The 17,247-nt window shown below is 53.0% G+C and overlaps 2 protein-coding genes across 2 annotated transcripts; both read right to left on the bottom strand.

The window, feature by feature from the left end:
• Positions 1-5,612: 5,612 nt before the first annotated feature.
• On the bottom strand, positions 5,613-11,203 carry LOC114782565 (monocarboxylate transporter 2-like). The gene is made up of 5 exons (XM_028968393.1): positions 11,159-11,203; positions 10,480-10,685; positions 9,407-9,550; positions 7,237-8,010; positions 5,613-5,752 (listed from the first exon to the last, which is right to left on the bottom strand). The coding sequence occupies exons 2-5, from the start codon at positions 10,676-10,678 to the stop codon at positions 5,613-5,615; spliced, it is 1,257 nt and encodes a 418-aa protein (XP_028824226.1). The 5' UTR covers positions 10,679-10,685; positions 11,159-11,203.
• A 1,391-nt stretch (positions 11,204-12,594) lies between these two features.
• On the bottom strand, positions 12,595-16,961 carry LOC114782575 (kelch repeat and BTB domain-containing protein 8-like). The gene is given in 5 exon segments (XM_028968424.1): positions 12,595-13,081; positions 14,520-15,492; positions 15,494-15,623; positions 15,875-16,082; positions 16,905-16,961. Coding segments are annotated over 5 exon segments (1,788 nt in total). The 5' UTR covers positions 16,921-16,961; the 3' UTR covers positions 12,595-12,620.
• Between the last annotated feature and the right edge of the window lie 286 nt (positions 16,962-17,247).

Genomic DNA, 17,247 nt, shown 5'->3' with positions numbered 1-17,247 from the left:
GTGGACTCGTGGTCAATCCAGGTATGAGTAGACCCAATGAGGTTGTCCCACTGTCTACCCAGGCACAAGTAGACCTGCCGAGGTGGACTCATGGTCAGTCCAGGCACGAGTAGACCCGTGAGGTGGACTCTGCTAATAACTAGGATTTTGCTGGTGGGAGCAGAGACATAGAAATGAAAAAGATTGAAGTCTCAGCCCCAAAAAAATGACATGTCACCTTTGGGAATAATCACAGTTTCACTGTGATTTTCTAATTCCTCTAATTCCACTAATAACCAAGAGCAGAAATCATCTGAAATATCCAATCTGCCTGATGTCTGGCACTGACAGGACTTGTCCCAAGAATGCCAGGGTGGCAGCTGTAAGAGGACATCTGATGCCACCCCCCGTTTCAGCAGCCAATTAAGCTCCCTAATTAGTATTCGCGTGATCAATGTAGAGTTCATGCAGACCGGCACCATCCTCCACCCTGCAGCTGGGCTTACAATATTAAAAATAATAATCAGGTAATTAACGCGTCTAATAACACAACAAAGTTATCCCGCTTGTATCCTCCCGAGACGAGACACGGCGTCCCCGTCTAAACGCGGGGACGTGCCCGCGCTCCCACGGTGGCAAACTGAGGGATTAGGGCACAAATCCTTAAAGCAACTCCGAGAGTAAATGTATTAATATGATTTACATAGAGATAAAACGTCCCCGACCGAGGACGCCGCACTAAAATAAGGCCGCTGACAGCAGCCATGCGTTATACGTGCCACGCCCGAGGGCTGCCGGGCCTCGCGGGACCGCTGGCCTGAAAATGACACAAAGTGAGGAAAGAGGGCCGATGCAGAGAAATCCGTCATTTTCACCGGGGGGGACCGCTGTGTGGGACAAAAATCGTTGGTGGACTGATGTTGAGAAAAGCGGTATTCCTCGCGGGGGCCTCCGTTTATGGATTTTATTGAAGCCACCGGCGTGTGGATGCTGGTAAATGTATGAACCTTCTCTTCGCTGTAATTAGACCTATCTGTTTTCATGATTGAAATCTGAAAGATTTCTGGTTTTGCGTTTCAGATTCTCGAATTATTGGGTGAAAAGCGCCCCCGATTTATGCTGCTTTTGTGTTTCCACTTTGAAAAGGCCGAGAAGAGTAGCTGACCTGAAGGAGACCACGGGCCTTCACGTGGCACCATAATGAATCAGCGCCGCCTCAGTACTCCGCTTATGCCAGGAAATTCAGAGCCACGATACCGTATTAATTACCCCGGCAGGGATGGAGAGCAATATTTAATATGCGCATCTTCATTTCAGCTGGTCGTCGTGTCAGCAGCAATCACATCAACACACTCGTCAATCAATAAAGAAAACCTGGAGAGACGGACACTAAATTAGAATCGTAATGATATGTTCGGTAACAATAATATTGTCTGAATGTGATAAACAATTTTCAATATTTAACTGCTCAAAAAACCTTTTAAAAAGGGAAACAGTTACAGTTATGAACGGTATGTCCTTGTTTCAATCTGGTATTTTTATCATACTTACGTGAATATAGTTCGCGTTTAAACGTCTGATCTCCTGTAGAGCAACAGTGACATCTAGTGCTGAGCAGACCCGTGTGAACCATCTGACCAGCTGAAGATCTGCGTTGTTTGAGGCGGAGCGGCGCGCTCCGTCCTCTAGTGGACTGTGGATCTATGTCCTCCGCAGCTCCTCCGGAGGCAGGTCGCGGTTATAGATGCTCTCTGGAAACAGGGTCACCTCTGCGCTGAGCGGCTGGACTGACAAAGTGCAGTGTTTTCTAATTAGAAGTTCCGCTCCATCCCTGGTGGTCAGAGCCTGACGCTCGTCACGCTGCACCCACGGGTGCTTTCTGGCACAGGGAGGCTCATTAGCGCCAATTTGCATTGTCCCAATCAGATGAGGATAAACAGGCCGCCACACGACCCGCCCTGGGGTGGCAATCTTCTCTCATAAGAGACAGGTGTAGAGACGTGGACATCCCCGCCACTCCAGCCCTAATTAACGAAGGCCGCCGAGCTTCGTCCAGTAAATTAGCGGCGGCCATCTTGGCCGGCCTGGCGCTTCTGCTCGTGAGGAGACTTCACCAGGTGGCATTCAGGATGACCGGAGCGAGTCCAGCCCCGGTGTGACATATTGCGGTAATAAAAAGCTCGTCCTCTGGGACCGTCATGCCGGACTAATTAAACACTGCGCGAGCCTGTTGCCATGGCGTCCTAATACATCTTCTGGGCCCTGTGTCAACGTACATCTCCCGTCTCCGCTTCGGAAAAATAAACCGTCATGTGCTGCAAGGTCGTTACCACAGAAGGTCCAATTACGTGGGACAATCAAGTGGGGGGACAGGTGATGGACAAGGACTTCAGATGTAACGAAGATCAATGGCGACTAATGGGGCTTTATTACACAGCAGGCTCCACCGGCAAGTTCTGCTGCGATGTGACCACTGCTTCACGTCTGCTGTGAAGATGCCTTCAAAGAGAAGACCGACTCAGAATGGAACCTTCATTCGTTTCCAGTCAGGACTCCTGAACCCCCCATAATTCATCAGAACACAAGCCATGATCCAAACAGAACAGAACCTTTTCAGACCAGGAGCAGATTTTTTTTTGGTTTTCTCTTGTTGTCAAGGTTCAGATCGCTGGAAACAGGTTGGAACTGGTGACATTTTCTCTGATGGCTTCTTTATGGGCAGTGACCCTCATAACGAGGACGACTCCACATTTCAGAGATCCTCTCGGGGAATATTAATGGGCAAGTCCTACAAGTCAGCACCCGTCACTCTGGGGTCACCACTCATCCATCAGCACCCATATGCTGCCCATTAAATTCTGGTCACCTGCCTGACGGGGCTGCACCATCCAGGTGACCCTGTCCACATCTGCTCAGAGACCTGCAGAGGACTTCACCTTCCAAACCGAAACGAATGTGATGGAGCTGGAACGACTGCACTTTCAGGCACTTTAATGGCGTTATTATTATTTTTATTATTATGCAGTTTCCTCTTTCCTGTGTTTCAATAAATATATATTTGGTGGGGAGAAAAAGACGAAGCACCTTTGGACACTTTTTTACACTTTATAATGAAGTGTAAACGAGAACAGAACAGAACACGCGAGTATTCTTCAGTCTATAATATAATAATCACATAACCTTCTTTTAATTGGGTTTGTTTGTCTGTTCTACTTGGTGCTTGTACTATATTGACTGGGTTTAATAGAATAACATTATAAAAGAGACTAAAATACAATTTTCATTTACTAAAACTAGACTTAAATAGTCTGACTAAAATAAGACTAAATTGAGTCTGGACGTGATGAAGACTAATAAAGACTAAATTGACAGCTGGACGAAAGGACAGGACTAAAACTGAAATGAAGACCGGCCGCTAGTCGCTAGTTAGCTGCATGGGGCAGCAGTGGCCTAGCAGTTAAGGAAGCGACCCGGTAATCAGAAGGTTGCAGGTTCGAATCCCGGTCCGCCAAGGTGCCACTGAGGTCCCCTTGATGAAGGTCCCGTCCCCACCCGCTGCTCCCCGGGCGCCTGTCATGGCGTCCACTGCTCACTCAGGGTGACGGTTAAATGCAGAGGACACATTTTGACGATCACTTCACTTTGCTGGAGACGAGGAGGTGACGACCCATCCAGCCTTCTCATGGAGACGGACGGAGGGTTGGTGTGGGATGAGAGGCGGGGCTGAGCCTGCACATCAGCACCACCCGACCGCCGCCCCTTCACCCGGCCACGCCGGCCCAGTCAAGAGCACATAATAAATACACTCCATCACCGGCGAGGCCGGCCGCCAGGAGCTGGGAGAAGCCGAGGAAATTAATTATAGATGCACGTTAAATTACTTTCGTCTCCTCCCCTGGTCCAGAGGCGGGACGTGGAGGAGGCGATGACTGATTAAATGGAGTTTCAGTACGTCCCCGAACAGCGTGCCGCTCGCCGCGCTCCTCGCGGTGCAGTGATGTCACGCGTTCGCTGTGCGAATAGATAAGGTGCTGAAAGAGGCACTGGGGCAGAGACCCACAATGCATCACTGCTCTGAACTCTAAAACGGGGACCAAAAAAAAAAGAACCCGAAGAAGCGATTTCCAGTCGTTTTTTTAATAAAGACAGTAGAAGAACAGCCTGACATTTCCTCAAACTCAGGCTTCACTGTGACACTTCACACATCTGGGACACGGGCGCCACAGCCTCAGGAACGTCCACTCAGCTCCGTCTCCAGCGGATCAGCGTCCTACCAAACGGCATGGATGTAAAACCCTGGACTCGGTGGTCCCTCGGATCCGGAACATTCTTCTCACCATACGTTCTGAAGCAGAAAACAACAGGGTCCCAGGTTCAGTACGGGCTCATTAAGCATAAAGGACAAAGCCTGGGCGGGACAGCGGGGGGGCGAATTAAAATAATAAAAGGGACGCGGCGTCTCCTGGGCCCCTCCCGGTTAATTTATGGACGCGCGGATCTGCTGAGTGAGTACGGGACAGCGCTGGACTCGGCCCGCCGGGCCGGAACATCCGGGTCCTGCTTCATTAGGTGGTCACGCCCTTTGCGATGACATTTTGAAACTTGTTAACGGAGATTTTTAATTGTTGTCAGTCGAGCGCTTCGCCCCGACCGCCGAATAAAAACATGAAATATACAACCAGCATACGCTATATATTAAATACAGGGGTCGTAGTGCAGGGGTCATAGCGAATGAAGTGCACACACGGTGCACACAGTGAAATTTGTCCTCTGCATTTAACCATCACCCTGAGTGAGCAGTGGGCAGCCATGACAGGCGCCCGGGGAGCAGTGTGTGGGGACGGTGCTCAGTGGCACCTTGGCGGATCGGGATTCGAACCGGCAACCTTCTGATTATTGGGCCACTTCCTTAACCGCTAGGCCACCGCTGCCCCATAGCGCAGGGCTCCTAGCGCAGGGGTCGCGGCACAGGGGTCGTGGCGCAGGGCTCCTAGCGCAGGGGTTGCAGCGCAGGGGTCGCGGCGCAGGGCTCCTAGCGCAGGGCTCCTAGCGCAGGGGTCGCGGCAGGGCTCCTAGCGCAGGGGTCGCGGCGCAGGGGTCGCGGCGCAGGGCTCCTAGCGCAGGGCTCCTAGCGCAGGGGTCGCGGCGCAGGGCTCCTAGCGCAGGGGTCGCGGCGCAGGGCTCCTAGCGCAGGGCTCCTAGCGCAGGGGTCGCGGCGCAGGGCTCCTAGCGCAGGGGTCGCGGCGCAGGGGTCGCGGCGCAGGGCTCCTAGCGCAGGGGTCGCGGCGCAGGGCTCCTAGTGCAGGGGTCGCGGCGCAGGGCTCCTAGCGCAGGGGTCGCGGCGCAGGGGTCGCGGCGCAGGGCTCCTGGCGCAGGGGTCGCGGCGCAGGGCTCCTAGCGCAGGGGTCGCGGCGCAGGGCTCCTAGTGCAGGGGTCGCGGCGCAGGGCTCCTAGTGCAGGGGTCGCGGCGCAGGGCTCCTAGTGCAGGGGTCACGGCGCAGGGCTCCTAGCGCAGGGGTCGCGCTCTCCACTGGTTTCCGGTGTGTGTGCCGGTGACGGAGGATCGGAGCGGGCACCTGAGAGGCTGCAGGAGGTAGAACGCGTCGGGGCAGCGCAGGACGAAGACGCCGGCGCTACGCGTCCTCCGGTCCCTCCCGCCGCCGCCTGTAGTTGTAGCCGTTCATGGCGAAGAGGAAGAGGCCGGCGGCCAGCATCATGGCGCCACACAGGAAGTACATGTAGCGGTACTCGCCGAAGACGTCCACCAGGGTTCCTGCGCAGGGGACAGCGTGCGGCGTTAACCGATGACTCGCGACAGATTTTCCACCAGCTGTCCACCGAAATATCACCATTAATATTAGAAACGAGCCGCGCGCTCGACAGTCGCGGAACCCACATGAGCGGCGCGGGCGTGGCCAGACGGAGGGCAGGCTCCAGGTTACATCAACCAATTAAAAGCACCATGATGAGGGAGCGCTGGCCGTCTGCCGTGACCGGCGGCGGCCCTTGATTGGCGCGCGCGGGTAATTGCGCCCATCTGGTGGAGTCACCTGCTTTTTTGGCGTCTTCATCGTTTAATCATCACACAGGTACTTTAATGAGTGGCGGCTCATCTGAGATTCATTAGACACAAGAAGCACGAGGCTAATTGCAGCCGTTTGACCGGCCGGGTCCTCATTACGCCGACCTGCGGAGGAGAGCGCGCAACACGTGGGGAGACTCTTCTTTACCCCATTAATTCCAACAGGGTCACACCACACAAGCCGGGGGCCCCACACGTTCCCCGCTCATTAAAAAGAAGAACATGTTCTTCCAGAAGAACACGACCGGCATCCAGAAACTCCTCGGCGGAGGTGACCTGTGTGTTTTACCCACTAACAGCTCCAAGGTGGCAACCACAAGAGCCAGGGAAGCCTCCGGAAGGAACAGCTTCTCCTGGAGACACGCTCTGGTTAAGATGGGAAGAAGGGGCTGATGGGAAAGCGTGGAAGGCGCAAAGAGACTTCATTACGGCCCGCGCCTATTTAGCTGCGAAAAATGTTCCATAATTTGCGTGGAGGACGAATTCTCCAGCGGGCGCCGCTTCTTTATGCCACTAAGTAACCGTGACCAATTACAGCCTTTCTCTGGGGCGAGAGAGAGAGATCCATTCCGGTAATGACACCCTGGGCAGAACGTCCACGTCCAACCTGAAGGACACAAATAAAACCAGTTCCACCTTCTACAACGTTCCAATTCCACAATCTGCAGGTCTAAAACAGGACGAAGTACGAGCAGGTTAACGTAATAAGTAAGAAGAATATTTCAAACTTTGAACGCCCTTATCCAGAGCGACTTACAATCAGTAGTTACAGGGACAGTCCCCCCCCGGAGACACGAGACGGTTAAGTGTCTTGCTCAGGGACACGATGGTAGTAAGTGGGATTTGAACCTGGGTCTTCTGGTTCACAGGCGAGTGTGTTACCCAGGCTACTAGCACCCACAATTAAACATTGAATCAAAAGAAAAAAAGACTTTTTGCATTTAGTCGTTTTCTTATTATGTGTCTTTTTCAGGCATCTTTCACTTTGATTAGAGCCTTTCCAGTAGCAAGGGGGTCACCTGGAGACAACCCTGTCAAAAAATGGACGTAAAGGTGCTTAAGAGAGACCAGAACGATGATAATCAAACACATTTTTATAACATTTACGGAGGAATACAGTAAAAAACCCACTAAAATCAGTTTGTGCAGATGTTTGCACCGCTCCATGTTCTTACCTCCAATAGGTGGCCCCAGAAGAACTGGACAGCATTCAATGATGGTTACCAGACCTACGGCGCTGGAGAACCTCTCTGGTCCGACCAGGTCCATCAGACACTCGAAGAGTAGGGCGCACACCATCCCAAACGCGATGCCAACAAAGATGGCGTAGACCACCAGCCCACCATACCCAGAAGCAAGGGGGCATAACAGGTGGCAGATGCCACTGTAGGAGATGGCAAAGCTAAAGAGGTACTGGACTCGGGGGCGCATCCATTTGGTGTTGGCCAGAAGGCCTGTGCCAGGTCTGGCAAACATGTCCACCATGGCCAGGATGGAGAGCAGAAAGGCAGAAGAATACTCATCCACCCCCTGGTGCTTGGCATAAGGTGCGAGGAAGACAATCGGAGCGAAGAAGCCGAAGAACATGAGCACGTTGCCCACAAGGTAGATGACGAAGCCTCTGTGCTTGAAGAGAGAGAAGTCCAGAAGCTTGCCGACATTGTCCATGCAGGTTCTCTTCTCCTGACGGCCCTCCACCCTCGGCTGGTCCGGGCGCAGCGGCCTCATCAGAGAACCGGCCACGCAGCAGTTCAGCAGCACGGCGCCCAGGATGAAGAAGCTGTTCCGCCAGCCAAAGCGATCAAACAGGAACTGGTTGAGCGGCGCCAGCGTGCAGAGGAAGACTGGACTTCCTGCCATGGCCAGACCGTTGGCTACCGGCCTCCTGGCCTGGAAATACTTCCCGATTATGGTGAGAGAAGGCTGGAGATTAAAGGAGAGGCCGAACCCTAAACAGAGAGGAGAGCCAGCGTTACTTCACCGTTCAGCGGGGCTAGCGGGCGTGGCCCCGAGATCTTCTGGTCGTCAGAAATCATTTACGTTTATTAAAGTCTAAAAAGTCACTCATGGAACTTTATTTCATTCCAGGAACAATTTCCCCATTTAAATGACAATATATGAAGGTCAAGATGATCCATTCCGTCGCTAAAAATCTATTAAACAGCGTTTCATCGTCTAAATGAACATCTCGGCTCCAAATGAGACTCCAGATGAAGACAGAGCTGCACGTACTAGAAATTCATCTCTTAAAACCCAATCACCAACATTTTTGCCGCTATGTTTTCCACTTTTTTTATTTTATTATCGAATGAGGTCCAACTTAATATTAGGCAATTTTATTTAATTCCGTAAGCTCCTCTTATACGGACAGAGTAAAGTGGCCGGTCAGAATAAATACAAGCGACTTCCAGCCGGCGTGTAATGAGACCCGTGGAGGGCCATCGGGTCCCCGCGGGCGGAACCAGGGTGGGGGGGACGCTGCTGCTTTAATTACACCCACAAACAGCAGCCCAGACCCGGTCTGATGATGAAATCTACCAACGATTCGGCACATGATGCACACAAACCAAGGATATTCTCATAACCTTCATTTTTATATTCATCATGTTATTGTATTTTAGATTTATTGCATTTTGTTCATTTGTCCATGAAACAAGATTTTATCACTTAAGTAAAATCAATTTCTGTAAAAAGCACTTTGAGCTGAAAGCTCCCTCGGAACCTTCAGGACCTTCAGGACCCTGCCACGGAACTCCAACGACGATGATTTATTATAAGAGAATTAAATGACAGAATTTAAACTATCGGGGAAAACTCACAGGTTATCTTCATAACCTTCATTTTATATTTATCATGTTATTGTATTTTAGATTTATTGCATTTGTTCATTTGTCCATGATACAAGATTTTATCACTTAAGTAAAATCAATTTCTGTAAAAAGCACTTTGAGCTGAAAAGATGGAAACTGCTCCATTCCGGGTCCCTCAGGACCTTCAGGACCCCGCCGTGGAAATCCAACGACGATGATTTATTATAAGAGAATTAAATGACAGAATTTAAACTATCGGGGGAAAACCCACAGGTTATTTTCATAACCTTCATTTTTATATTCATCATGTTATTGTATTTTAGATTTATTGCATTTCGTTAATTTGTCCATGCTACAAGATTTTATCACTTTCTGTAGCACTTATAAACAGAATAATAGTATTAATTACTGTATTTCTATTACTGTTATTATTGGAGATTCCCAAAGGAAAGCAGCGCGATTACACGATATTAAAAACCCCACAGCACAACGCACAGGAAAATATGTAACAGAGGGATAATAAATACTGAAATACCTCCAACGACTCCAACGCACACATACAAATGTGTAATGGTAGTGGCAAAAGAAGCGGTTACCATAGCAACCCCACACATAACTCCTCCCGCTATGACCACGGGTCGGCTGCCGTAGCGATTGACCAGGATGCTGCTGACCGGTCCTGCGGGGAGAAAAGTGGAGGCAGGATTAGCCCTATTTACTCTTAATAAGGGGGAATTAGGCGTTAACGCAGTTCAGAGATTTATAGATTCATAGGTTGTAGTTAATAGTTTTTCTGCCGGATACATCCTGACACGACAAGTACGGACCATCAATCAAACAAGCGTCAGGGCGGCAATAACCGAAATGGTGTGTTTACAGACACAGAGCAATAATGGATATTAAATCAGGGCGGTTATTAAAACATCAGGCGTTGGAAGACTCAAGGACGCGGCATCTGGAGCAGCCAGCAAGTTTTCCGTGTCTGATATTAATAAGAGGAAAATATTCCAGCACGGGACTTTTCTCTTTGATTCATGAATCCCGTCCTGGCAGGGCGGCGTCCCATCGCGACTCTTCACTACCGGAGTCAAAGTCTTTCAGACAAGGTCACCACGGTATTCCCACAGGGCGGCGGGCGCGGCCAAAACGCACTGAACCCCAGTCTGATGTATTCCCCCTGTCTCTGCTTCTCTTTGGGGTGACATTGCTGGGAACAACGTGGAGGACAACATGATGGAGGCCACGCGCCTCCGCTAATACACAAGGGGACATTCCGGGTCCCTCGGAGCCTTCAGGACCCCGCCGTGGAACGATGCCGATGATTTATTATCGGAGGATTAAATGGCAGAGGTTGAAAACTCCCGAGTCGGCTCGGGGGGTCTGGACCCTGGACTGCAGGATAAGGACGTCAGCTCTGATCCTGGTCTTTAGGCGTCGAGCTGATTCAATCAGGCCTGATAAGAGCAACACAAAGTCCTCAGAAGAGGTTTCACATGAAGAAATTCAGAAAAGTACAGATCAGTTCTTCATATTTCATGATGTTTGGTGCTCCACACGTGAGACCTGCCGCAAACTGGTCAAACTGGCGGTTCCACCCTGAGAACGTACCTCCAGCGTACATGGCCGCCAGCATCAGCGACGAGACCCAGGCGATCTCGCTGTAGGAAACGGAGAAGTACTCCTGGATCTCCTTGAAGAAGATGGTCAGGGCTTTGGGGAAGGCGTACGAAAAGCCGATGGAGATGAAGGCCCCGAAGACCACCGCCCATCCCCAGCCGCCATCTGGAGGAGGATGTTCTACAGACATGATGGACCTGTTTTAAAGAGTGAAGAGATGGTCATTGTGGTGACGTCACGGTGACCCAGTGGGCGGATTCGAACCCGTGTCCGATTCCGAACCACCACCGTGATAACCGCGACACCACAGCCACGTAAAAAGCACATGGCGCCAGCAGCGGAGCAGAATCTCGTTTCCGGGTTTAAAAACGACTTTAAAATATTTCATATAAAGAACACGTGACCAGAGTGACGTCGACGCGGCGCCAGTTGGACCCACGTGGTCGAAGTTCTCCTCCTTTACTTTACTTCCTCCTGGTTCTAACTTGTTCTGTGTTTTTAATATACGACTTTTTGCTAATGGTATTAACGGCAGCGACGCATTTATAAAAGTGCAAAAAACAAAAAAAAACGAGTAAATAACGTGCAAAAAAGCCAATTCAGTCTGTCGTGGCGGCGAATTAACACACACACAAATAACATTAATAAAAGTTGTAAAAGTTGAAGTGACCTGCACGTAAACACGGACCTCCGCACAGCGCGACCCTCCAAAACAGGGAGGGGACCTCAGCTGACGTCACCGAGCCCGCACCACGTGACCAGGCCGCGGCTGGTCACACGTGATCAGTTATAGATCAGTGACGTGCTGATACAGCTGATAATATACCATCATCATCATCATCATCAGCTCAGACAGAAGCGAGGTCATCTCCATCTCCACCAGGGTCTCCTCTCAGGCCAGACTTGCTCTTCTTCTCTACCCCGCGTCCGTTTGGTGTGGAAGGAGAACCTCAGAAGAGCCACCTGAGAAGATCTGAAGGCCCCTGTTCAGTGGAGAATGTCTCTGGTCGTCTGTACCACAATATAAATCCGATCCGCAAATGGACAGAAAACCCCAGCGTGGCGTTTCATCATTTTATTCTCAAATTATGTGCAATGTGAATTTCACAGTAGAGATCAATTATTAAACCAAAGTCTCTTTTTATCATCATCATACAAACAAGGGAACGAAAAGCGGAAAAAAAAAAAAAAACCAAAAGAACTTAAAAAAGCGAACGGAGAAGAAGTGAGCGGAAAGGAGGTTTTCATACGCGCGGCGAGGAGCTCAGCTTAATGCACCGTACTGCCGTGTTTCCATAGTGAAGAGCAGACGGTAAAAGTTTTGCTTTTCTCACATTGATCTTAAACAGAAAAAAAAAAAAAAAAAAAACCTGCAGATAAACGTCGAAATATAAGGAGAGGGAAACCAGAAGCAAAAACCACGTCTATTATAAAACCGAACGGTAAAAAAAACCTGTGCAAGTACAGCAAACATTAGAGTACAGTATTTTACACATAAACCATTTAAATACAGTACTGTATGATCAGTAGAAATCCTGAGAAGTGTCCATCGTCCAGGGGGGTCGCGGAGAAGTAGTGCAAACCACGGGACCCTGCGTACGAGAAGAGGAGGGACGCAGCGCGGCCGCACCAGATTGTCGGAAAAAGCAGCACCGCGAGCCGGCCGTCCTCCGTGGCGCGGACGCAGGGACGGACGTCTCCGCCTCGCCGCCAGTAGGCACGAGGGACGCCAGCACCAAAGCCCCGCCCACCGGCTAATGCACTTGCAACAAGGAGCCGAGAATATTAACATATTCATAATTTCAGTCCTTCTGGTTATTGCTGCCAGGCTCGGCCTGGTCACGTGACCCCGCGGCCCCCGCGGGGCGGGTTCGTGCACCTTCCCTCCAATATGGAGACGTAAGTTCCCTCTCGCGGCAGAAACAGACGGAAAAAAAAAAAGAAAAACCAAGAGGGCCGCCGAACGTCCCTCGCCGTACCCGTATGCATATATCTCTCATATACGTACTCTACTATCAATATTCCGGACGCTGGCGCCCCGCGCGAGGCCTCGTAACGTACGTTCCTACAGGATAATTGCACTTAAAGTTGGCGGGGGGGGGGGGGGCCGGCGTAGGCTGCCAGGGGCGGGGCTAGAGCACCTTCTGCAGGCACTGCGGGTACAGCTTGGCCACCACGCACTCGAAGTGGCGGCCCAGGTCCCAGAGGCGGTCGGGCGTCTCGTACACCTTGGTCCAGCGGTCCGCCTGCTCGTCGTACTGGTACAGCGAGTTCTTGCGGCTGGTGCGGAACACGTGCTCCTCCACCATCACCTGCGTGGCGCGGACGAACAGGTGCAGCCGGCCCTGCAGCAGCAGCGCCTTGATGTACGGGCTGGCGGCCTGGTCGAACGGCAGGTCGCGCTTGCAGCTCCAGGCGTTCTGCTCGATGTCGTACGCCTCCACGGTGAAGGTGCGCTGGTGGTTGCGGCAGATGCCGGCGATGTAGTAGATGCAGCTCCGGTGCACGGCCAGGCCCTGGCTCCGGGGGACGTTCATGGGGGCCAGGTGGCCCCAGTAGTCCTTCCGAGGGTCGAAGCAGAAGAAGTGCTCTCCTGTAAGCGGCAGAGGGCGTGATTTACGTTATTTATCAGGAATATTTACAGAATTACACATAGATAAATACATTTACATATTCATTTCTTCCCGTTATTTCCTCTGTTTATATCCACTTTCTGCCGTGACAAATGCAATTTCCCACTTTCCCACAGGTGCAGGGGGCCTAGCGGTTAAGGAAGCGACCCCCGTAATCAGAAGGTTGCCGGTTCAAATCCCGACCCGCCAAGGTGCCACTGAGCAAAGCACCGTCCCCACACACTGCTCCCCGGCGCCTGTCATGGTGCCCACTGCTCACTCAGGGTGATGGTTAAATGCAGAGGACAAATTTCACTGTGTGCACCGTGTGCTGCTGCTGCTGTGTATCACATGTGACAATCACTTCACTTAACCACTTGCGAGACTAATAAAGTTGGAACTTATCTTAATATATACGCGGGTGGGCGGGGCTCTTCTCCATCCAATAAACAGACCTTTCACTGTCACTCACTCTGGACTCCGTCCCACCCAGAATTTTTTACGCTTTTACTTTGACTCCTTGTTACACATATTTTATGCTAAAAACGTAAAAGTGTAATATTATTTGGTCATGTTTGCAATATTTGCATATTGGTTCACTGTTTACTTGCAATATCTGCAATATTGAGGCCTGTACAGTCGCTAAAGCGTCTGACTGCATATCGTACCGCGCACGACTGTCAATGCGAAAATATCGGCAAAAAGGACGTGCAGTGGTGCCGGCCCCCGTTTTTGAAAAATCGGAATGTTCTGTTATTTACATTCACGGCATTTACGGGACGCTCTTATCCAGAGCGACTTCCAGTCAGTAGTGACAGGGACGTCCCCCCCTGGAGACACTCGGGGTTAAGTGTCCTGCTCAGGGACACGATGGTAGTAAGTGGGGTTTGAACCCGGGTCTTCTGGTACGTAGGCGAGTGTGTTACCCGCTAGGCTACTACCAGCCAGTAGTTACAGGGACAGTCCCCCCCCCTGGAGACACTCAGGGTTAAGTGCCCTGCTCAGGGACACGATGGTAGTAAGTGGGGGTTCGAACCCGGGACTTCTGGTTCACAGGCGAGTGTGTTACCCCCACTAGGCTACTACCAGCCACACCCGTTCTTGTCTGACTTCTGTATAGAAACTAGAACAGAGTGAATAAAAGGTTGTATTCATAGTTGAACCAGAACTGACCGCTTCACCACGGCAACACGGCAGCAAGTTGTAAGTCGCTCTGGATCAGGGCGTCCGCCAAACGCCTTAAATGTAAATAAAAGTGAAGTGATACACAGCAGCACAGCGCACGGTGCACACGGTGAAATGTGTCCTCTGTATTGAACCATCACCCTCGGTGAGCAGTGGGCGGCCATGACAGGCGCCCGGGGAGCAGCGTGTGGGGACGGCCACGTCGTGGGGAGTTGGGACGCGGCGCCGGCTCACCCTGCAGGATGTAGATGCGGTCCTTGTGCTCCACGGCGCTGTGGAACTCCATGGCCACCGGCATGGGGCTGACGGCGGTCCAGCGGTTGTCGCGGGCGTCGTAGCACTCGACGGACTTGAGCGCGTTGCGGCCGTCGCCCTCGTAGACGCGGCCGCCGAGCGCGTACAGCTTGCCGCAGCAGTGCGCCAGGCGGCAGCCGATGCGGGCGCGCAGCAGCGGCGAGCGCGGCAGCCAGCGGTTGCCGGCGTGCTCGTAGTGCCAGAAGTCGCTCTCGGCGCGGTGGTCGATGCACACCTCGCTGCTGCTGGGCCGGTAGCCGCCGGCGATGTAGATGTCGTTCTCGGGCGTCACCAGGATGCCCACCTCGCAGGCAGTGTTGGGGGCGCTTGCACAGCTTGTAGACGCGCCCGCGGCGGCGTCCAGGCACGGCACCGTCTGCTTCTTCCCCGAGTGCTTGTGCGCCGCGTCGAAGCAGATGACCATCTCCGACGCGGTCATGCCCAGGCGGCGCGGGCAGCCGCCGGTGCCGTTCAGCCGCGCCTCGGGCAGCGCCAGGGCCAAGGCGGGCGGGATCCGGTCCCGGAACGTCTCGTCCAGCAGCGGCAGCCGCACGCACCGGGAGAAGACCTCGGCGAGGTGGGCCTCGCGGCGGCCGCGGTCGTGCTCCAGCCAGCGCACGATGCTCTCGTACACGTGCTCCTCCTTCTCCACGTTCAGGTCGTCGTGGTCCAGGATGCGGACCAGCTGGTCCTGGGTCAGGTGCAGGAACTCCTGCTCGCCCGCCACGCACAGGAACTTCTTGCGGATGTAGTCCTGGGAGCGCTCGCGCAGCTCCTGGTGGCCGTAGGCGTCGGCGAACATGAACACCCCGATGCAGTTCTGGGGGTCCAGGCGGCTGACCATGAAGTGGGCGCACTGGTCCTGCAGCGCCGGGATCTGGAAGATGCTGGCCGCCGTGAACAGGGCCTGCACAGTTGGACTCGGTCAGCGTGACGCGCGAGGTGTAGGCGTAGTCCAGGACCAGGTGCATGGACTCGTGCTCCACGCCCACGATGCGCACCTCCCGCTGGCTGCTCTCCGTCAGGCCGCTGGTGAACATGGATCTGCAAGCAAGGAGAAGAGTCAGCCGGCGCCCGACGAGCCACCGGGGCGGCAAAAGGGCGGTAGTAGCCCAGCGGGTAACACACTCGCCTATGAACCAGAAGACCCGGGTTCGAATCCCACTTACTACCATCGTGTCCCTGAGCAAGACACTTAACCCCGAGTGTCTCCAGGGGGGACTGTCCCTGTAACCTACTGACTGTAAGTCGCTCTGGATAAGGACATCTGATAAATGCAGCAAATGTAAATGCACCTGAAGTACGGGCTGATGGCGGCGAGGACGTTCCGGTGGCACGAGAACGTCCTGCCGTGGTCCACCTCCACCACGATGTCGGTGAGCTGGGACTCGTCGTACAGGGCCTTCAGCTGCTGGAGGATGTTGCAGGCGTGCAGGGCGTCCACGCCGTTGTAGCTCGAACTCACCGGAGTCCCATTCTGTACCTGTAACAGCTTCCCAGCCTCTGCACGAGTAACAAGGGGACATTTTAAACACATTCAAATTCAACGTGTCACATACAGATATGCAGTGAAATGCTGTGGCGACTGCTACAGACCTCAGTATTGCAAAGAAACAATGAACCAATACGCAAATATTGCAAACATAACCAAATATCACACGTTTATGTCTTTAACATACAACGTTTTAAACGTTTCAGTAAAATCTCGTCCAGCTTCCCAACCTCAGCAGAAATAAACACATTTTAAACGTTCCGCTAAACTCTCATCACTGGCTCGTCATTTGATCCCCGTCGAGCGGGTTCCGACCCCACAACTTTCTACACGGGACCCGGAGCCCCCGACCGGCGACACAAAGGACGCGGCGCCGGCGGAGACCAGCCGGCAGGCCCGCGGCGCGGAGCTCTTCCCCCGGCGACGCGACGACCGCACGGAAGTTAGCCGGCTAGCGCTACGTAGCCCCGGCTAACCCACCGGGAGGCGAGCCGGGCGGCGTGTTGTCATTTTCTCCGCCGGCGGACGACGCGGCCGTTTAAAGGAGCGGATGAAGCCGGACGGCGCCGCCCCGGCGCGGCTCGCCGAACTCTCGCCCCCGGCGGCGCTCACCCGGTCGGCTAGCCGGCTAGGCTAACGCTAAGCGCCGCTCGTTCCCCCGACCATTCATTTCAGAGTCGGTCTTTCTGTCGGGAAATAGGGAGCCGCGTCCCGCATCAGCCTGCGGATCAGCTGCCGCCACGCCGGGCAGCGCCCACGGCGACTTTTCACACGCGGGACGCGGCGCGGCGACTCCCACCCAACAAGCGAAAGAGACAGAAAGCAGCTCTGACCTCCACCGGCAGCCATTCTCGCCCGTCTGTGTGAGCGCGGTGACCACGGGCCCCGGAAACAGGCGGCGGGGGCCGAGCGGGGCCGAGTCGAGCCGAGCGAGGCCGAGCCGAGTCGAGTGGTTCCGAGCCGAGCCGAGTCGAGTCGAGCCGAGAATGTCTAAGCTGCTTAGTTTGGTTTTTGGTTGCAGCTCTTCTGGGTGGAGCAGTTCATTTGTCGTGCACACTTGAACAGGCACATTTATTTATTTAAAGTGACTGCGTTTTCATATTGCATTTCATTTTAATAGAACAAAATTCTCTAAATCAAAATTCCAGACGTAGATGTGATTCTTCTGTCTGGACA

The sequence above is a fragment of the Denticeps clupeoides genome, unplaced genomic scaffold (assembly GCF_900700375.1).
Source record: "Denticeps clupeoides unplaced genomic scaffold, fDenClu1.1, whole genome shotgun sequence".
Classification (NCBI taxonomy): Eukaryota; Metazoa; Chordata; class Actinopteri; order Clupeiformes; family Denticipitidae; genus Denticeps; species Denticeps clupeoides.
The sequence above is the reverse complement of the archived record's forward strand: the minus strand, read 5'-3'. Positions and strand labels throughout refer to the sequence as shown.

Excerpts from the sequence above, each read along its gene's own strand:
- LOC114782565 (XM_028968393.1), bottom strand. The coding sequence starts at position 10,678 with ATGTCTGTAGAACATCCTCCTCCAGATGGCGGCTGGGGATGGGCGGTG. Across the intron at positions 9,551-10,479 it reads GGCGGCCATGTACGCTGGAG|GACCGGTCAGCAGCATCCTG; the intron begins GTACGTTCTCAG and ends TTCTCCCCGCAG. Across the intron at positions 8,011-9,406 it reads GTGCGTTGGAGTCGTTGGAG|GGTTCGGCCTCTCCTTTAAT; the intron begins GTATTTCAGTAT and ends CTCTCTGTTTAG.